The 22,885-nt window shown below is 37.4% G+C and overlaps 1 protein-coding gene across 1 annotated transcript in view; it reads right to left on the bottom strand.

The window, feature by feature from the left end:
- Positions 1–22,885, bottom strand: part of LOC100617853 (carboxypeptidase A2) — a 53,965-nt gene that overhangs the window by 14,832 nt on the left and 16,248 nt on the right. The window contains 4 exon segments of the mRNA XM_056800659.1: positions 14,098–14,247; positions 17,327–17,357; positions 17,490–17,598; positions 18,190–18,306. Of these exon segments, the coding sequence (XP_056656637.1) occupies positions 14,098–14,247; positions 17,327–17,357; positions 17,490–17,598; positions 18,190–18,306 (407 nt within the window).

Here is a 22,885-nt window from a genome sequence, read left to right as displayed (position 1 = left end):
TATTTTGATTTTCATTTTTCTAGTTATAAGAGATCTAGAACACTTTTTCATGTGCTTATTGATACTTTTGATTTCTTTATCTGAAAATTGCCTATTCATGTTCCTTGCCCACTTATCAATTGGGAAATGGTTTGGCTTTCTGTACAATAGATTTAGCTCCTTATAAATTTGAGTAATTAGACTTTGTCAGAGGTTTTTGTTATAAAGATTTTTTCTCAATTTTTTGCTTCCTTTCTAATTTTGGTTGCATTGGTTTTGTTTGTACAAAACATTTTTCATTTAATGTAATCAAAATTATTCATTTTATATTTTGTAATATTCGCTATCTCTTGCTTGGTCTTAAATTCTTTCCTTTCCCATACATCTGACAGGTATACTAATCTGTGTTCACCTAATTTACTTATAGTTTCCTTCTTTATATTCAAGTATTCACTGATTCTGAATTTATGTTGGTGTAGGGTGTGAGATGTTGATCTAAACTTAATGTCTCCCATACTGTTTTCAATTTTTCCTAGCAGTTTTTGTTAAATAGTGGATTTTTGTCCCAAAAGCTGGAATCATTGAGTTTATCATACATTGTCTTGCTGAGGTCATTTACCCTAAGTCTATTCCACTGATCCTCCTTTCTGTCTCTTAGCCAGTACCATATTGTTTTAATGACCACTGCTTTATAGTTCAGTATAAGATCTGGTACTGCTAGCCTTCCCCCCGCCCTTCACATTTTTGTTCATTATTTCCCTTGATAGTCTTGATATTTTGTTCTTCCAAATGAACTTTGTTGTAGTTTTTTTTCTACTTCAGTAAAAAAGTTTCTTGATAGTTTGAGTAGGATTGTCATTTTTATTATGTTTATTATGCTAGTTCTTCTAACTAACATAGCATCATCAGCAATTAATGCTTTTCCAATTATTTAGAACTAGTTTAATTGTGCGGAAAGTGTTTAGTATTTGTGTTCATATAATTCCTGTTTGTCTTGGTAAATAGATTCCTAAGTATTTTATATTGTCTATGGTGATTTTAAAGGGAATTTCTCTTTCTAACTCTTGCTGCTGAGTTGTGTTGGAAATATATAGAAATACTAATGATTTATGTGGGTTTATTTTGTATCTTGCAACTTTGCTATAGTTGTTGATTATTTCCACTAGCTTTTTAGTTGATTCTCTAGGATTCTTTAAATAGATCATCATATCATCTACAAAGAGTGATAGTTTGGTCTCCTCATCACCTATTTTCTTCTCTAATTGCTACTGCTAATGTTTCTAGTATTATGTTGTAAGAATTGAAATATTTCTACACAGTTATATGTTTTATTAAGTTTATTAGAAAGGGTAGACAATCATTCCTCTAAATAACCTGGCCATGTGGTCCCTAGCCTGCATGTCTCTTCCTCCCTCCCTTCACCTGCCTCCCCTGTTACCAACTTCTTCCTTATTCCTTCTCTTCTTGCTTCTCTCCCTCTCAAGCCCTAAAGTCTTGACTTTTATTGACATACAGCACATAGAGGGATGCAAACCTGGCACAACTATGTTATGTCAGGAATGTTTGATGGGCAGGTCAAGCTATTCAGGAGGGGGAGGGGATGAACTTCCTTGACACAATGTTAAATAATAGGAGTGATAATGGGCATCCTTGTTTCACTCCTGATCTTATTGAGAAGGTTTCTAATTTATCCCTATTGCAGATGATGCTTACTGATGGTTTTAAATATATACTGTTTATTATTTTTAGGAAAGGCCCTTCTATTCCTACACTTTCATGTGTTTTCAATAGGAATGAGTGTTATATTTTTTCAAAGGTTTTTTCTGCATCTGTTGAGATAATCATGTGATTTTTGTTGGTTTGCTTGTTGATATGATCAATTATGTGGATGGTTTTCCTAATATTGAACCATCCTTGCATTCCTGGTATGAACCCTACCTGATCATAGTGGATAACCCTTGTGATGACTTGCTGGAGTCTTTTTGCTAGTATCCTATTTAAGATTTTTGCATCTATATTCATTAGGGAGACTGGTCTATAGTTTTCTTTCTCTGTTTTTAATCTGCCTGGCTTTGGGATCAGTACCATGTTTGTGTCGTAAAAAAAATTTGGTAGAACCCTTTCTTGGCTTATTCTGTCAAATAGTTTGTATAATATTGGAATTAGTTGTTCTTTGAAGGCTTGATAGAATTCATTTGTGAATCCATCTGGAACTGGGAATTTTTTCTTAGGGAGTTCTTTGATGGCTTGTTCAATTTCTTTTTCTGATATGGGGTTGTTTAGGTAATTTATTTCTTCCTCTTTTAGTCTAGGCAATTTATATTTTTGTAAGTATTCATCCATATCACCTAGATTGCCATATTTGTTGCCATATAATTGGGCATAGTAGTTTTTAATGATTGCCTTAATTTCCTCTTCATTAGAGGTGGGGTCTCCCTTTTCATCTTGGATACTGCCAATTTGGTTTTTTCTTTCCTTTTTTTAATTAGACTGACTAGTACTTTGTCTATTTTATTTGTTTTTTCAAAGTACCAGGTTCTAGTCTTATTTATTAAATCAATAGTTCTTTGACTTTCAATTGTATTGATTTCTCCTTTGATTTTTAGGATCTCTAATTTAGTCTTCATCTGAGGATTTTTAATTTGTTCACTTTCTAGTTTTTTAATTTGCATGCCCAATTCATTGACCTCTGCCCTTCTTAATTTGTTTATATATGAACTCAAGGATATAAATTTCCCACTGAGTACTGCTTTGGCTGCATCCCATAGGTTTTGAAAGGATGTCTCACCATTGTCATTTTCTTCAATGAGGTTATTGATTGTTTCTATGATTTGTTCTTTAACTAGCCGGTTTTGGAGAATCATTTTGTTTAATTTCCAATTAATTTTTGATTCATCTCTCCATGTACCCTTACTAATTATTATTTTCATTGCATTGTGGTCTGAGAAGGTTGCATTTATTATTTCTGTCCTTTTGTAAAAATGGAGACTTGAATCCAGGACTCCATTCCCCAGAAGTCCTTGTTCACTTCCCAAAATGGCTTGTAACCTCACCTGCACCGAGAGCAAGATGGGGTATTTAATCTGGTTGTAAAGGCTACAGGCCCTCTTTTCTACTTCCACTTTGGAGCAGACGCATCTCTCATGATGTGAGTGAAATTGAATTGGGCCTGTCGGCCCACCTAGCACGTGACTTTCTTACTCGTATTTTCTTAAATTCCCAACCTTTAATAAACCTCTAAAAATATAATACTCCTTGCAGAGAGAAACTAATTTATACCTGCCTCAGTTTCCCTAAATTTTAATCTTTACAGTTTGCAATGTTTTTGTGCCCTAATACATGGTCAATTTTTGTGAATGTACCATGTGCTGCTAAAAAGAAGGTGTATTCCTTTTTATCCCTATTTATTTTTCTCCACATGTCTACTAACTCTAATTTTTCTAAGATTTCATTTGCTTCTCTCACCTCTTTCTTATTCATTTTTTGATATGATCATGTGATTTTTGTTGGTTTGCTTGTTGATATGATCAATTATGTGGATGGTTTTTCTAATATTAAACCATCCTTGCAATCCTGGTATAAATCCCATCTGATCATAGTGAATAATCCTTGTGATAACTTGCTGGATTATTTTTGCTAGCATTCTATTTAAGATTTTTACATCTGTGTTCATTAAGGAGAGTGGCCTACAGTTTTCTTTCTCTGTTTTTAGTCTGCCTGGTTTTAGAATCAGTACCATATTTGTGTCATAAAAGGAATTTGAAAACTCCTCCTTTGCTTATTTTTTCAAATAGTTTATATACTATTGGATTTAGTTCTTTAAATGTTTGATAGAATTCAGTTGTGATTCCATTTAGCCCTGGGGACGTTTTCTTGGAGAGTTTCTTGATGCCTTGTTCAATTTATTTTTCTGGGATGGGATGATTTATTTCCTCTTTCATTAATCTAGGCACTTATATTTTTGTAGATATTCACCCATTTCACTGATATTGTCATATATTGCCATATATTTGGGCAAAATAGTTCTTAATAATTACCTTAATTTCCTCTTCATTAGAGGTGAGATAGCCCTTTTCATCTTTGATACTGTTAATTTGATTTTCTTCTTTCTTGTTTAATTTAGATTAACCAGTACTTTATCTATTTTATTTGTTTTTTCAAAGTACCAACTCCTAGTCTTAGTTCAATCAATCTTTTGCTTTCAATTTTATTAATTTCTCCTTTGATTTTTATAATTTCCAAATTAGTTTTTATTTGGGTATTTTTAATTTGTTCTCTCTAGTTTTCTAAGTTGCATGCCTAATTCAATGACCTCTTCCCTCTCTAATTTGTTGATCTATGCACTCAAGGATATACATTTTCCCCTGAGTACTGCTTTGACTGCATCCCATAGATTTTGACAAGTTTTTTCCTCATTGCCATTCTCTTCAATGAAATCAGTAATTGTTTCTTTGATTTGTTCTTTGACTAACCAGTTTTAATTTATTTAATTAATTAATTAATAATATCTTTCCATTGTTACATGCTTTATATTCTTTTCCTCCCCTACTCCCTCCCCCCTCCTGTGGCCAATAAGCAATTCCACTGGGTTTTACATGTATCATTGATTACATGTGTCATTTCCATATTATTAATATTTATAATAGAATGATCATTTAGAGTCTATATCCTCAATCATATCCCCATCAATCCATGTGATCAAGGAGTTGTTTTTCTTCTGTGTTTCTACTCCCACAGTTCTTTCTCTAGATGTGGATAGCATTCTTTCTCATAAGTCCTACAGTTTACAGTCTTTTTTTGCCTCACTTTTAAAAAGTTGATTTAATTGATTAATTAATTTAGGATATTTTTCCATGATTCCATGATTCATATTCTTTCCCTCCCCTTTTCCCTCCCCCTTCCCATAGCCAATGAGCAAGTACACAGGGTTTTACATGTGTCATTGATGAAGAGCTATTTCCATATCCCCATCGATCCATGTGATCAAGCAGTTGCTGTTTTCTTGCTCTGAATGTCCTTTCTCATAAAACCCTCAGAACTGTCCTGGATCATTGCATTGCTGCTAGTAGAGAAGTTCATTACAATCAATTGTGCCACAATGTATCAGTCTCTGTGTACAATGTTCTCCTAGTTCTGCTCCTTTCACCCTGGAGGTCATTCCAGTTCACATGGAATTCCTCCAGTTCATTATTCCTTTCAGCACAATAGTATTCCATCACCAACAGGTACCACAATTTGTTCAGCCATTCCCCAATCGGAGGGCATTCCCTCTATTTCCAATGTTTTGCCACCACAGAGAGTGCCGCTATAAATATTTTTGTAAACGTATTTTTACCTTTTATTTCTTTGAGGTACAAACCGATCAGTGGTATGGCTGGATCAAAGGGCAGCCAGTCTTTTAAAGCCCTTTAGGCATAGTTCCAGATTGCTTTCCAGAATGGTTGGATTAGCGTCCCAATTTTGCCACATCCCCTCCAACGTTTATTACTTTCCTTTGCTGTCATATTGGCCAGTCTTCTGGGGGTGATGTACTACCTCAGAGTTGTATTTATTTGTGTTTTTCTAATTATGAGAGATTTAGAACATTTTTTCATATCCTTATTGATAATTTTAATTTCTTTATCCAAAAACTGCCTATTCATTTCCCTTGCCCCTTAGCTCCTTATAAATTTGAGAAATTAGATGTTTATCAGAAGTTTTTGTTACAAAGATTTTTTTCCCAATCTGTTGCTTCCCTTCTAATTTTGGTTGCATTGGTCTTATTTGTACAAAAACTTTAATTTAGTGAAATCAAAATTATCCATTTTACATTTTGTAATATTCTCTATCTCTTGCTTGGTCTTAAACTCTTTCCTTTCCCATAGATCTGACAGGTATACTATTTTGTGTTCACCTAATTTACTTATAGTTTCCTTCTTTGTATTTAAGTCATTCACCCATTCTGGATTTATCTTGTTGTAGGTTGTGAGTTGTTGATCTAAATTACATAATCTCTCCCATACTGTTTTCCAATTTTCCCATCAGTTTTTGTAAAATAGTGGGTTCTTGTCCCAAAAGCTGGGAAATACTTTTCTTTTGAGAACTATTTATTTTTTAACTATCTTTTAAAGTCTGGAAGTATTATTCCCTACCACATACCTGATTATTTAGTCCACTACTAATCTATGCCTTTCCGTAGTTAACTTTTTTTCCCTACATTTTCCTTAAAATCTCTTCTAAGGGATTTCAATCCTTATCTCTTGAAGTAGGAAAAAATTTTCAAGTACCAAATCCACAGGGGCCACACTAGTGTAAAGTCCCCATCTTTCTCCACAGAGCATATTTCTTTACCCAAAGGAGCATTCTTCAGTGGAACTTCCTCCCACCATTATAGTAAATTAATTTTTTCTTCCTTTTCCTTTTCATTCCTTCTGAATGTTTCTTTACTGACTCCTGTGTTTACTTTTCTTTTTCATAGACCACAGAGATCATCTCCCTTAAGTTGCTGTCTCTTGATTTGGCCATTGTCTTATTACATGTCCCTGTAATGCCAGAAATTTGTCCAGTTTACAATAAAACATCTGAGGTAGAACTCCAAGCCAATAATTACTTATTAGAAGGATGTGGTCCCCTCCAACAAATAGGCTCCCAGACATTCCTCATGGTCTGAGACCTCTACCTTCTCCAAAATACAGAGACACCCCCTTTATCCAGGGCAACCCATGGTAGTCCAGTGATGGACCCTGCACTTATATTATTCAGTATTATACTAAACCTTTTAAATGACCCCCACACTATCCCTTCCTTGTATTGCTTCCCTCCCCACTAGCCCATTTATTACCTTTCTACTTCTTGATAGGGCACAATACAATTCTCTGCCCCAATGGATCTGATTGTTCTTCCCTCTCTGAGTCAATTTTAAAGAGTGTAAGAATTAAGTATTACCTGTCTTCAATCTCTTTCCATTGTATTGGTCTTCTTCCCCCCTCCCCATGTACTTCTTTATGAAATATAAATTTACCCCATTTTATCTCTTTTCCCATTTCTCTTAGTATTATCCTCTTTTTTTGCCCCTAGTTTTATATATATATATATATATATATATATATATATATACATACACATTTCATCCTATACAGTTTGTCATTTTCCTTCTAAGTATACTTCTTCTAGCTACCCTGTTGATAATAATAATTTTTAAGAGTTACCAATATCATCTTTCCTTAGAGGTGTATAAATGGAGATTTTGAACCTTTGATTTATTCCCCAGAAGTACTTAGTATTTCCCAAAATTCCCTATAATATCTCCACATCTCCATGTTGGAGAGATCACGTTATTGGAATTTAACTGGCTGTAACTCCACCCATGCTCTGAACCAGCTCAAAAACAAGGCAAAGATAGTAAAAGACAAAAATAATGACCTAAAAAGAAAAATAAATCAAAAGGAAAAAGGAGATCAAAAAGCCAAGGATGAAATTCAGTCTTTAAAAATTAGAATTTAACAACTAGGAAATAAAAAAATTAATCAAGCCAAACAGCTTGGATTAGAGTGCTGTTTAAAACATCAGAGAAAAGATAGAAGGAGCAGCAGTGTGACTTTTTGTTGCATCTGGTGGCAAGTAGGGTTTTGATGTCTAAAACTGGAAAGGGCTAATTCAGAAAACATTGTGCTAAAACACTGTGGAATGATCAAATGTAATGGACTTTGCAATTAGTAGTAATGCATTAATCCAGGACAATCCCAAGAGACTTATGAGAAAGAATATTATTCACATCTAGAGAAAGAACTATGGGAGTAAAAATAGAAAAGAAAACATATGATTTATCACTGGTTTATATGGTGTATGATTTGGAGTTTTGGTTTAAAAAGTTAACTCTATTGCAAAAATAAATCATATGAAAATAGGTTCTGAGAGATAATACATGTATAACCCAGTGAAATTGCTTGCCAGAGCCAGGAGGGGGGAGGGAAGAAGAGAGGGAAGAGAACAGGAACCATACAACCATGGAAAAATATTTTAAAAATAATTTTAAAATGATATTAAAAAAAAAAAGAAAGCATGGTGGCACCCAACACTGGTAGTCTTCTAATGGGATGTGTTACAATAGGAAATAAGATTTAGGACATAAGAGTGATTGACAGGGCATGGGATTAGAATTTTCCCTGGAGCTGGTGGAATAGACTCCCAGAGAAACAGGTAAGCAACTGAAACAGTCTCTCTGGACCTGGATGAAGGAGGAGGCAGGTGTATTTTCCTGGAGCAGCTTGAGAAACCATCATTCAAATTACAAGCCTGGGAATATCTTTGGCTGTGGAAAAGAAAGCAGTCTTCATTCTTCTGCTGGACAGATGGAAGCAGCTGACCAACCCGAGAACAGACCACCTTTGGATATTTCTATTGGGATTTGGACTTTGTCCATAAAAAGACTCTGTTGTAAAATTACTAATCCCTAAAGACTTTGCCTTAAATGTACTTAGAAATAAGATAGATTTAATCAGATAATTTATAATTGAGAGTAAAATTATTAAGATCTCTCCATTTCCCCTCCTTTTTTTTTTTACCTTCCCTTTCCTTGTTTAATAAAATCAAAATATTTATATGTTCCCTCTATGTGTAAGGATAATTTTAGGGTCATGACATAATTTAAATTTAATTTTGGTCACCAGGGGATATCCCAAATAAAGTCAGTTTGGAAATCAATGGTGGTTTAATCAATAAAGAGGGAAGAAATCAAGGAGAAGAAAGAGGGAAAGGGTACAGGATCTCTCCCACCTGGCCTGTGCCAGGGGAAGTTCAAAGTCCTCCGCCACAAGGTTTCTGAAGATTAGAGGCTTCTAAGTGGATAGTGTTTGGAAAGTAAAGGAGAAAGAATCAGTCTAAATTCTGAGAGAGTTCAGAGAAGATGCCTCATCTGAACTAGGTTACTAGGCTTCCTCCAGTATGGTATCAAGGGAAACTCACTGCTAAACCGGACAATAGCTGCTGCCACACCAAGATGCCAAGATACTCAGCATGCTGTCAGACAGAGCCACCTCTCCACATAAAGAGGCCAGAGAGAGGAAGTGACGCGAAATATATAGAGGGTTTTACATCACTTTTCTGCATCTCACCTGTACCAATAGTAATTTAAGCTTGACTTAGAACAACCCAGGGGTCTGTCAGCTGTTTCTGATTTGTCATTTGCTAGCACATGTCTATCATAGGCCATCCTTCTAGGTACTTAATCCTTAAGTATGGGTGTAGACATTCCTGATTTTGTTAGACTAAGTAGGGTAGAGTAACCTAAAGTTCACATATGTTTCTTCCCCCAAAACCCTTCAATTCTATTATAATATTTCAAGTGTGGGGGGGGGGGAGTGGCTAGGTGGCCATTTGTTGAGAATTCAGAAGATACACACTTTGAGTTGGATTACATTATAGGAATGTCAAACTTGACTGCCACAAGCCTATAGAGTGTCCCAGATTAAAATGTAATATGGAAATGTTTGTTGTTGTTTGAATACATCTTTAAATCTTCAATCAACAGGGATAACTTGGAAAATTTAGGGAGACCTATTTTCCTCTCACCCCCACCCCTCTCCTTACCTCCTATACCCAAAAATAAAAGACCTCTTAGTTAAAAGATTTGATTGTGGGATTTGGTTATTAGGGGAAATCTTCAAGCTTACCATCTCTGAGAAGAACATTTCTAAAACAGTGGAAAGGGAACAGGAAGTAGTTTAGGGGGAGGGGCCCAAGATCCAGTCTTTTCCCTAGCTTGCTTCCTGGTGTTACTGCTCTAACATTTCCCTATTACCATAATTCCCCTAGTAGCAATATCTACTACGTTACAGAGGCAATAACAGATTGATCCCACTAAGTACTTGGAGCCATACAGTGATGTCACAGAATCAGCAACAGTTTGGGCCAATTTTTTTCTAAAGTGAGAGAAACAAGGAAAGAACTTTTGAAGCCTCAAAATTCTTTCTGAGAAAATATCCAATAACTTTCCCTGTCAGAGAATAGGGAATCTTGTTTAAATGACTTCCTGGCTAATAGAAGGGCTATTTTGGTTTTAACTCTTGCTATTGAAAATCTTACTGAAAACATTTTTTAGCTTAATATTTTGCATAATGTATTTTGCACAATTGCGTATATGTAATTTATATCAAATTACTAGCAATCTCAATGAGAGGGAAGTGGAAGAAGGGAGAGAATTTGGAACTCAACATTTTTAAAAACAAATGATAAAAATTGTTTTTACATGTAATTAGATAAAGATAAGATTTTTTTAAAGAATATTATTAATTTAATGTTTATCTGGTGTTCTTCCCCTGTGCTCTTAGCTTAGAATATTCTCCCTGGTATCATATTTATCTTTTTAAATGTTATCATTATTAAATTATAGATTATATAAAAGCATGACTGTGCCTTTTCCTCCATTTGGATTTTTGTATCCTTTGTGCCTTCTTAAGACCATGAACAGCTAGGTGGTGCAATGGATAGAGTGCCAAGCCTGGAGTCAGGAAGATATCTTTCTTGGTTCAAATCTAGCCTTACACACAGCTGTGTGACCCAGAGCAAATCATTTAACCCTATGTCTCAGTTTCCTCATTTGTAAAATGAATTGGAGAAGGAAATGGCAAACCACTCCATTTTTTTTGTCCCCAAAATCCCAAATGGGGTCACAAAGAATCAGAAATGACTGAAAAACAACTGAATAACAGCAAGGATGAGTACAGTGAACATAATTAAATCTTTTTTGACTCGGATTCATTTAGAATACCAATTCCCACTGTAAAGAGGTATACATGAAGAAGGCATAAGAGATTAGATTAAATGGGAACCCAGAACATACTATATTCTGGTATGTATGCCTTTTGCTTCATTTTTTAAGATAAAACATCATTTTGACTCAATTACTTATGACCCAGCTTTTCCCAAAAAATTGATGACAGCAAAGAATTATAATTTAAACTAAGAATTCTAAATAGTTGGCTCTAATTGTAGCTATAGTTTACATTTATATAGCATCATTTTCAAATTTCTTTTCATATTATCTTATTTGGTTGTAACAATGACCTTATAAGAGAAGTAGTGGAGATTGTTCTCGTTTTTATGGCAAGGAAACTGAGTCTCAGAGAAATTACAGGATTTACCCAAAGTCACATAACTAATACATGACAGCTGAGGCTCAATTCCAAACTTTTTTTTTTAACCTTTACCTTCTGACTTAGAATCAATACTAAGTATCCAAGGCAGAAAAGCAATAAAGATTGGATAATGGGGGTAGTTGACTTGCCCAGCTAGGGAACAGCTGGGGAGTGTTTGAGACCATATTTGAACCCAACACCTATCAATAGGCCTGGTTCTCTCTCTATCCAATGAGCCACCCAGCTGCCCCCCAATCTCAAATCTTACCTGAGATTTTACCTTACCTGCATTCTGTTTTTTTTGTAAACTTGAACTGTAAGGAATATTACAAACCCTGAGTATTACCCTCTTAGTTATATCCCTAAAACCCTAGGTCTCAAATAGCATTATCTATTTCCTTTGTACCAGCAGTGACCCCTCTGACTATTAAAGTGGTTACCATATTTAAGATCAAGAAAGAGATAGAGAACATTACAAAATGTAAAATGAATAATTTTGATTATTTTAAATTAAATTAAATTTAAATTTAAACCAATGCAACCAAAATTAGAAGGGAAGCAACAAACTGGGAAAAAAAGTTGATAACAAAATTCTATGACAAAGGTCTAATTTCCCAAATATATAAGGAACTAAATCTATTATACAAAAAAAACTCAAGCCATTCCCAAATTGATAAGTGGGCAAGGGACATGAATAGGCAATTTTCAGATAAAGAAATCAAAACTATCAATAAGCACACGAAAAAGTGTTCTAAATCCCTCCTAGTTAAAGAAATGGAAATAAAAACAACTCTGACATACCACCTCATACCTATCAGATTGGCCAATATTGATTGGCAAGATTGGCAAAGGAAAGTGATAAATGTTGGAGGGGATGTGGCAAAATTGGGACACTAATACACTGCTGGTGGAATTGTGAATTGATCCAACCATTCTGGAAGGCAATCTGGAACTATGCCCAAAGTGCTTTAAAAGACTGTCAGCCCTTTCATCCAGTCATACCACTGCTGGGTTTATACCCCAAAGAGATAATAAAGAAAAAGACTTGTACAAAAATATTCATAGCTATGCTCTTTGTGGTGGCAAAAAATTGGAAAAAGAGGGAATGTCCTTCAATTGGGTAATGGCTGAACAAATTGTGGTATATGTTGGTCATGGAATACTATTGTGCTCAAACGAATAATAAAGTGGAAGAATTCCATGTGAACTGGAATGAATTCCAGGAACTGATGCACAGAGAAAGGAGCAGAAGCAAGAGAACCTTATACACTGAGTCTGATACACTGTGGCACAATTGAATGTAATGAACTTCTCTACTAGCAGTAATGCAATGATCTAGGACAATGCTGAGAGATTTATGAGAAAGAATGTTATCCACATTGCAAGAAGAACTGTGGGAGGAGAAACACAGAAGAAAAACATTTGATTTTTCACTTGTTTATATGGGTATTGGATGTGGAGTTTTGGTTTTTAAATGATTATTACAAAAAATGAATAATATAGAAATAGGCATTGAGTGATAATACAGGTATAACCCAGTGAAACTGCTTGCCAGCTCTGGGAGGGAGGGAGGGGAAAATGGGAGAGAAAGAACCTGAATCATATAACCATGGAAAAATACTTAAATAAAAAAAAATTTTTGGAAAATAAACATAAAAAAGACAAGAGGTCCTGGGTTCTGTTATGAGGAAGAGATAAGTTTAGTAGGAAAATAAAGGTTTGCAAAGGGCAGATGCATGAGTCCTGCAGAGAAAGATTCTGGAATACTGGAAGGAAGGCTTATGCTGGAACTGAGGGGTGGTTGTCTGTCTCTCTCTGGATGTAACCTGGGAAGAGTGGCTGCCTGTCCTGCGGTTGCTGATCCTATCCTGCTTGTTGTTATCCTGTTGCTGTGCTTCCTTGGGAGAAGAAATCTATGATCCTGCACTGTAGTAAGCTGAAGTCTGGGTCCATTTGGACCTGGGACCTACCCTGGGCCCTGCCAAATCTGTCACAGGCCATCACCTCTAGAAATACCCAAGAGAGGGATTTAGTGCAGGTTATTTAGAACAGGAACTGGGTTTATAGATTAGAGAGGAGAGGGTAATAAGTGTAGACTATTAAATCCCTGAAGACGCTCTTGGAGGAAGTTTAGATCTGGGTTTTGCAGCTAGTGAATTAGTGACAGAGATTTCCCTGACCTTCAAACTTCTCTCTCTCTCTCTCTCTCTCTCTCTCTCTCTCTCTCTCTCTCTCTCTCTCTCTCTCTCTCTCTCTCTCTCTGGAAATAAATTACACTTTCTATTTATCATATCCAACTCTGTGACTGAGTAAATCTGTGTGCTAGTCCCAGATCAGGCTCTGGCCTGGTCAGGACAAACTGTTAGGCCCTTCAACCCACAACTGGAAACCCTGGTGCTGTCCCAAAGTAATCCATTGATATCCTATCTGATCCTACCTCCCCCAAACCCCCTATTACAGTTCAAATCTGATCTAAGACATTTCCTAGTTGTGTGACCCTGGGCAAGTCACATAAGCCCCATTGCCTAGCCCCTACCACTCTTCTGCCTTAGTACCAATACCAAGTATTGATTCTAAGATGGAAGCATTTTTTTAAGTGATTGGTACATCCAATTCTGTGTCATGTCTTTGACAAATAGATTTTGCAAAAATGTTTGCCAAATCATGGAAAAGTTAAAATTTTCAGATTTTTCTTTTTATATTTCAGAAAACTTTGGCTTTAACTAAAAGGGGAAAAAACCCTTTGTTGTGTTCATCTTAAGTTGAGACTATCCAATTTCTAAGCACCACCTGGTGTGTGAAAGAAGGAAAAAATCAGAGCGAGTCTTTCCAACTTGTACCTTCAGGTTGGAGAAGTGGATATTATCTCAATGGATATTACGGTCTTATATCAAACTTGAAATTCAAGTAACAGAAGCAAAGCAGCCCAGAAAGTTCAGATAATTCTGGGAGGTGCCAATGACTCACCAGCTAATCAAAGTTTGGCACCTTGATCCATATATACCAAAAGGGGAACAGCAGCAGCTGGGAGTAGCTGTGAAGGCTGATGAAGGCTTTGATTTGCCCATGGTTCTTAATGAAGTCAGCAATGGATCTCACTTCAACTTCTGAGTGGGTGCTTGGTCCATGATATAATTCAGAGCAGGGGCTGGATCTGGATATAGGTCTTGTTGACAATTAAAAGATGCTCAGAGGGTGTTAGCTAGGTGGCTTAGTGGATAGAATGCCCAGCCTTGAGACATGAGGACCTAGTTTGAAATTTAGCCTCAGACACTTTCTAGCTAGGTGTGTGTGGGGTGACCCTGGACAAATCACTTACCCCCATTGCCCAGACCTTAGTGCTCTTTCTGCCTTGGAACCAATACTTAGTTTTGACTTTAAGACAAAAGGTAAGGGTTAAAAAAAAAAAACAAACACTGTAGAGCAGAGTTTAAAAGGGAATTCTTTGTTCTCTTTGCCTAGTTGGAATTAATACTTTGGTTAACAATAATTTAAGCACATCACTAGACAGTAAAGATAAGATTAATTCTCCTTTGTCTACCTTTTGATTGAATCAACACAATCTTGAACTAGGTGGAGGAGCTCCAAACCACTTAGTGAATTTATACCCTACTTAATGCTAGGTAAGAAACCAGCAAGATACTTGGGAAGAGTTCCACCCCTTTCTGACTCAATCAGTCAGAAACTTAATCTCTTAAGAATTCATAAGAGGGTGCAGCTGGGTAGCTCAGTGGATTGAGAGACAGTACCAGAGATGGGAGGTCCTGGGTTCAAATATGGCCTCAGAAATTTCCTAGCTATGTGACCCTGGGCAAGTCATTTGACCCCCCATTGCCTAGTCCTTACCACTCTTCTGCCTTAGAATCAATTCTAAAATGGAAGATAAGGGTATTAAAAAAAAAAAAAGAATTCACACCCTCAGAAACTCAATCACTCAGTAACTTGTAAGAGTTCACACCCTCAGAAACAATGAACCCCCTGGGCAGTGCTAGACAATTTTAGAAACTGTGATTGGCCCCTGTGAAGAGAGGCAGAGACAAGGGGTCACCATAAAAGCAAGCCCTGAACTCAGTCTGGGGAGATGGTCTTGGAGAAGATTATTTGAAGAGATTGTGTTCTGGAGATAGTCTTCTAACTGGGAGAGTCTTCAAGGGAGCTTTGCTGGAGACAGAGGCTCGGATCATGGTCTTTAAGCTCAGTTTCAATTTAGACTCTGACTCCCAGACTACTTCATTGGATGAGTGAAAGGCTGACTACTTTTCTAGTTTCCTAAGAGATTAGCTACCATCTTGGAGGAGGCTTTGTGGTTACTTACCACCAGCCTTCCTGGTTGAAAGCTTTTAGGCTGTTATTCCCCTCACATTTCTCTTCTTTATTATTCCCTCCATTTGTAAATATTTGTAAATAAATTTTCTGACTCAAAGTATAATAAATTTTGGTGACCACATAACTTCATAAAATTATTGTCCCACCATTAAATTTAACCCTTACATGGGAAAGCCCCTGAATTAGATCACTCTCTCTCCATGGGAATTATTAGACAGGATCTCCAAATCATAAAGCTATTTTTGGTTACAGGAGAAGCAATAGGATGCTGGAGGATTTGGTCCAAGACCCCAAATCCTGGAATTACTCGTGGTTATCTTAATGGGACCTAAAATTCTGGATGCACCTAGAGAAAGGAATTGAATATGTTCTTTCTTCACCTTCAGAGTATTCAAAGGGTATAGAGGGGAAAAATCATAGGTCAAACACAATCTTTGTCCCTTTTTTCATTTCAATTTTTTTGGAGAATGTGATATTATTCAGTATTTGGCATTTGACAATTTATCCTGACATGATACTGAATCTGTGAAATGACAGGGTTGGATTAGAACTCCCCTTCTGACTCCAAAACTCCCTCACTTGGCCCTGACAGACCTATTATTGATCTACAAGAGAGCATGGGTGGAAGTGAATGGGATCTAGAAAAGGGCATTAAATTTAATTCCATGTGCCCACTTGGGGAATATCAAAATTGTAAAAACTTTTTAACAGGGGAAAAGGACCTTCTGGTTCAAAAAAACTTTTAATAGCTCTTTTTATATTGGCAAAGAACTGGAAACTGAAGGGGTGTCCATCATTAGGAGAATGGCTGAACAAGATGTGGTACATTTTGGTGATAGAATACTCTTGACTATAAGAAACAATAAGCAAGATGATTTCAGAAAAAGTTGGAAAGCTCTGAAGGAACTGATGCAGAGAAAAATAAGCAGAACTGGAAAAACATTGTACACAATAACAGCAATATTGGCCCATGATTATCTGTGAAAACTTGGCTACTCTCAGCAATGTAATGATTTGGGACAATCTTGAAAGACTTCTGACAAGGAATGCTATCCACTTCTAGAGAGAAAACTGTTGGAGTCGTCCTTCACATCAGTATATTTATGGTTTTATTTTGGGATTTGGATTTATGTATGAGTTTGCTCTTACAACAATAACCAATATGGAAGTGTGTTTTGCATGACAATAAAATTAAATTAAAAAAGAAATATTGTGAAGAACTAAATTATTATCATCAAAATAAGGTTCCAAGATAAACCAAAGGGATTTATTACCAAAAAAAAAAATGCTATCTACAGCCAAAGAAGGAACTGTTGGAATCTGATTACAGATCAAACTACACCATCCTTCACTCTATTTCCTTCATGAGTTTTTTGCTGTATATATGATTTATGTCTTCAGTTATGACACAGGGAATAAGGACATATATGTTGCATGAAAACCCTGCTATAACCTATACCCAACTATTTACTGCTTCAGAGAGGGGTGGAGGGAGACAGTCTGAATTGCAAAATGTCAGAAAACAATTGTCAAAAATTGTTTCTGCATGTAATTGAAAAAATAAAATTTAATTTTAAAAAACCATATAACATTCAGGAGGAAAAAAAGTCTAGGTAAAATCATTCTTTTTGTATATATCTAATTCCTTCTTGGCCAATGTTTCCTTCAGGGTTCAGTGTATAGGTCAAAGTCAGTAATTCCAAAAGAAAGAAGATCATGGGAGCTGAAGAGGGATACATGGGACCATATGCTTGAGACCAAAAAGTCCTATAGAAATCTTCCAATCCAATGGCATTCATTTTACACATGTGGAAGCTGAGACCCAGATTGGGCAAGTGACTCTCCCAAAGTCATACAGGAACTAAGTAATAGGGAGAGGATTCTCAGATTCTCTGTCTCAGTTTTACTCATTAGAGAGGCAAGACATAAAACCACATTCTAAACCAAACAAAAATAGTCCAGTGCACATGAGTAGGAAGCTTACTCAGGACTTTTTGTTTATTTGTTTTTTCTTATAGTCTGTTATAAAGAAAAGAAAAAAAACATGTTCTCTGGGAACAAGTCTCCCACCTTCAAAGCCCACATCCCAATTCCTGTTTGCGTCAACACCAATGCAGAGGCTTCCAGAAAGCATGGATCGGGTCTTTGTCCACATGCAATCGTAGGAATCCCAACCAAAAAAAGAGGGAAAAAAAGCATAAGAAATGGTTCAGGTGCACAAGAAAACTCCCTTGGAACTTCCTCAGTTTCTCCACAAGCTGATCCTCAAGTGAGCACCTGTGGTTATGAAGAAACAGGTGTCTGATTAAAGAGATATTTGTGCCAGTCATCTAATCCTTTTCTCTGTTGTCTGGCCAAGAGGAGACAGGTAAAACCTCCCACATCTTGTTAAATAACCTAAAGACAATAGGTCTGTAGTTTGGACGTTTTTGCTATTTTGGTCCTAGATAAAGAGCCCTTGTGTAGTGAAAACATGTTTCTCAGTGGGAGTTTTGGATTTTTTTTTAACAGGGTAATTTTTTTAATATCTCCTAAACCTTACTTCACCATTTGGAGGCCTAACTTTGGCACACGGTGCTGTTTTAACTTTATATGGAAATTTACTAGCTACTTTGCTGAAGCCTCCCTAGTTCTGACTTCCCTTGACTGTGTATTCTGATAGTCTACCAACTTTGGCATAATAAAGTTGGGGCATTAGGTGGCCTCTTAGCACTCTGCATCTGGACACAAAGCCTGAAGAGTCTTAAGTGTTCAAGAGGAAATGCCTTACCCTCCCTTCGAAGTCAGGATGAAGCACTGTCCCCCACTCCCGATTCTCATCCAAGGCAAGGAGGAACGCCTCACTTCTATAGAGATGGCCAGAAGGGAGAATGTCCCAGAAACATTTCTGTATTAACCACATTACGCAGTAGAGCAATCACCAACAGTCCTTGGACTGCCTGATTATCTCCCACTCTTGGCTAAAGCACAGAGGGCTCCCTCCTCATCTCTCAGGAGTAATTTAAGCCCTGGTATGGGATTCCTGGGGTTCCATTCTCTTTTCCCAATAAGGTTTGTCTGTTTCTATTCTGACTGAATCTGGAATGTTTATTGCTGTCTATCCACTGACTTCTGGAGGCTGCTGGAGTCATCCCTTCTTGGCAGAATCCAAAGGAACCATCTGGATGGGCAACAGGTCAAGCAGAGACCACAAGTACCTATTCCTTAATTCGTGAGCCACTGACCAGAATTATGGCCGAGTGTCTTGACATCTGCCATCACCTCAGACAGGGATGGACAAGCAGCCTCAGTGCTGCGACTTCCAGGAAGTCAGAGGCAGGCCACTGAACCTTGTGTTTCAAGGGAAGGGACCCCTATACCCTATCCCTTTAACTCCCTAACCATTAGTTCAGTCAGCCGGACAGCCACAGCAATATCCCCATGAGCACGGTGCTGTGATTCAGAACTCAAAAGTAAATCCTTGGTTGAGGGACCTTAAGGTTCAAAGAGAAGGTCTCCCCTATTCTACCAGAACCATAAATTGCTAAATAAAGCTGAGACTAGGACTCTCAGTAGGTGCACCAGTCTCCTGGTGAGCAGGACACTGAGATTGCTCAAAAGCAAGGACTAGAAGTCTCAGCTCCCTTACTTCAGCAATAGGGAATCCCCTTCCTCTTTAGATCTGTGAGCACTAAGACTGTGACTAGGGTTAGCTGTTACAAGAACCTCAGTTACAGGCAATTAATCCTTCCCTCCAAGGCCAGGGCAAGGCTCTGGCCCTCCAGGTAGTGAAAGTGGCCACATAAGTAGCACTGCCACCACTGAAACTTCTTTGTTTTTACGATTTGGGGAGCAACTTTCAGGTGGCACTCATGGTAGCATCAGAAAGGATCGTGCCTATGTACATTGACAGAGCAATGATTTCACTGATCTGGGTTCTCCTTCTAGCAGATGCAAATCCCATCCTTTCCACTTCTTCTCATCCTGTGCAACTATATGCTCTTAGTGGACCTAGCCACTGCCTTCATCTTATGCCTTTAATATCTCAGGTGTTCCAGCATGTCACCTGGCTCCTCACTTTCGGTCCCTCTTCTTTGCCACAGGATTGGCCCATCTCTTTTCAGGTCTTATATGTTAGTAACCTTATCATATGATCTACCTAAATTCAATCACAATTTATTTTTCAAGGAGTAGAATTCCCCTTCACTTTGTTGTCAGTCCTACTGCTGAAACACAGAGATGTTTAGAAGGAGCCCACTCAGCTGCCTACATAAAAAATCCAGTCCAAGCATCCAAGAAAGTAGTCAAAGGGCCCTGCAGACCAAAACTATTCACAAAGCCATTTTATACTGAAAAATCAAGGTCACAGGCCCATCTATGTGACTGATCTCAGAGTGAAGAGAGCTCAGCAGACTACATTCAACTTAGGGAAATCCAAAAAGAGATCAACTTTGTCCCATTTTATTTTTTAAGACCACTGAAGAAGAGTAGAAGTCAAACAGGGGTTGCTCACTTTGGTGAAAGAGAACCCATATCCATCTGGGTTTGCTGCAGCAAGAGGAAGATATTAATTGTATCCAAAAGGGTCATTTCCATAATCAGATACAATCTAAACAGAGACAAAATGTTAACTGTCAGTTCACTTTTCCAGGCAATCCTGAGATGGAATGTTTCAGTTATATTTGTCAAAGTATGAGCTATAGGCATTCTTCTTGTAACTTGAATACCAGTTATCCATTCTGGTGAGGTTTTCTGCAGTATAAATCAGCTAGAATCTGTGATCTGTAGAATCCTTTGTTTTTCACTCTGATGGCCCCAACGACCCAAAGAATTTGAGATTTCCTTTTTCATATTAAGGGATGCTCAACTCTTGGGCAGAGTGGCTTTTCAATACAATACAATACAGGGGGCAGTTGGGTAGCTCAGTGGATTGAGAGCCAGGCCTAGAGATGGGAAGTCCTAGGTTCAAATCTGGCCTCAGACACTTCCCAGCTGTGTGACCCTGGGCAAGTCACTTGACCCCCATTGCCTAGCCCTTACCACTCTTCTGCCTTGGAGCCAATACACAGTATTGACTCCAAGACGGAAGGTAAGGGTTTAAAAAAATTGTTTTTAATACAATACAATACAATTTTTTACATAGAGAATCACAGATTCCTAAGTCAGAAGAGAACTCAATAGCCATCCAGTCTGATCCATAGCTGAACCCCCCCTACAACATTCTTGACCAGTCTCTGATCCAGCCTCTGCCCACATGTTCCTTACATGCAGCAACTGCTGTCTTGGATAGATTTGAGTTAAGGAACTACATTTGCTTAATTTACATGTCATTATGGTCATAGATTATGTTGAACAAAAACTTCACTTATGGTCATTAACCATAGTGAAGTATTCAATTATTAAATAGCTCTTTTGTTCTACTCCAAAGGCATGTAGGTGGCACAGTGGATAGAGTGTCAAGCCTGTTAGGAAGACTCATCTTTTTAAATTCAATTCTGGCCTCAGACTATTACTAATTATGTGACCCTAAGCAAGTCACTTAATTCTGTTGGCCTCAGTTTCCTCATCTGTAAAATGAACTGGAGAAGGAAATGGCAAACCACTCTAGTATCTTTGCCAATAAAATCCCAAATGGGATCATGAAGAGTCAGACATGACTGAAATGACTGAACAACAGCAACCACACCAAAGAGTAGCTACATTTTCATTATGTTGGAGGCAGATGGTCTGGGAGGAAGGCGAGACCATGTCCCAGAATCTCTATATGTGAGCTGATGGAGAAGGAATTCTCTCACTTCCTTTAACATTCTGAAATATAGTAAATCATTTCTGAATTACTTGAGAAGTACTATACTCGGTCAAACCCAGCACAGTGCTCTCTTTCTGCCAGTGATAACTCAAGGTATGAAAGGTCCCATGAGGTGGGTAAGATAAGTTTTCGTGGTTCAATCTGTAATTTTGTTGGTTCATACTGAACTTCCAGGAAGGGAATTCCCTTTTATCCAGTTAGGCAAATGACTGTTCTGCAACTTAGAGGATTGCCCCAAACCCTGAAAACGTAAGTAACTTGCCTAGCATCACAGTAGAGTTAGTGTGGGTCAAAGTCAGGGCTGGAACCTCTAGAGGTCCTCCTGATTCTTGGGATTACAATGCCTGGCTGCCTCACTACTGCAAGTATTGCGTTCATAGCACCATGGACAGTTACAGTTTGTCATAATGGTGTCATCTGGAGCATGCCATAAAAGTGAGTTTATCCTTTAGAATGCCAAAACTCTTATCTAAAAACTACCTTTTAAAATTTTCAGTTTCAGTGTTCAAGCTAGTATTTCGGGAGTTACTGAATAAGACAATCCATTCTTACTCCTAATGATTTTTTAAAACCCTGACCTTCTGCCTTAAAATCAATATCATGTATTGGTTCTAAGGCAGAAGAGCTGAGGGTCACTCAGGCAGAAAGTAGCTGAGCTCAGATTTAAACCCAGGTCCTCCTGTCTCCAGATATGTCTCCCTAGCCACTGAGTCACCTAGCACCCCACCCCTAATGATTTTTGTAAATGTTGATCATTTAACTTCTTAGGATTTTTTTTCTATGCTAAGAAAAAAAAAATCATCATTCTATCTTGTCTGTATATCCAAATCCCTCCTTTCCCTTGGGGGAAGGAGAAAAGATCTCGATTTTAACACTATCTCTGCCAGTGGAATTAAGCTCTTTAAGGGGATTAATTTTTGGTTTTATATCTCAATGCTCAATAGTGACTTTTAAACCTTTAGGTGTTTAATACAGATTTGAGGAATTGAATTTTAGCTGTGTTTATATAAGTTGCATGAGATTTATTTCCCTCATCTGTATAGTAAAGTCGTATATATGTAACCATTAGAATTCTCTCAGCTCTAAAACTGGGAATAAAGAAGTAGGTTCTAATAGAGGTCTATAACTTTGAACGAATCACTTCTACTCCACTCCATAATCTTACCATCTTCAAAATGGTAAGATTGTAGTAAAGTCCCTTCTAACAGTTAATACAGTAATTGCCTTCTTCATCCACATCTTTCTTTTTTTTTTTTTAAACCCTTACCTTCCGTCTTAGAATCAATTATTGTGTATTGGCTCCAAGGCAGAAGAGTGGTAAGGGCTAGGCAATGGGGCTTAAGTGACTTGCCCAGGGTCACACAGCTGGGAAGTGTCTGAGGCCAGATTTGAACCTAGGACTTCCCATCTCTAGGCCTGGCTCTCAATCCACTGAGATACCCAGTTGCCCCTCATCCTCATCTTTCTTAAGGCAAAGGCCCCAGCACATTGTTTTCCAGGTGTGGGTATACTCTAACCTAATACATTGTAGAAATAAAAGCAAAACAGAGATTATTAGATTGATTATTGGTATATCATTTCTGAATTACAACAACAACACATGATCTGACCCTTTATGTTTAAATCAAAATGGTCCCTGGTACCACACATATGGAGGAGTCAGATCTGAACCTAGAAA

This window comes from Monodelphis domestica, chromosome 5 (assembly GCF_027887165.1).
Source record: "Monodelphis domestica isolate mMonDom1 chromosome 5, mMonDom1.pri, whole genome shotgun sequence".
Lineage (NCBI taxonomy): Eukaryota > Metazoa > Chordata > Mammalia > Didelphimorphia > Didelphidae > Monodelphis > Monodelphis domestica.
The sequence above is the reverse complement of the archived record's forward strand: the minus strand, read 5'-3'. Positions and strand labels throughout refer to the sequence as shown.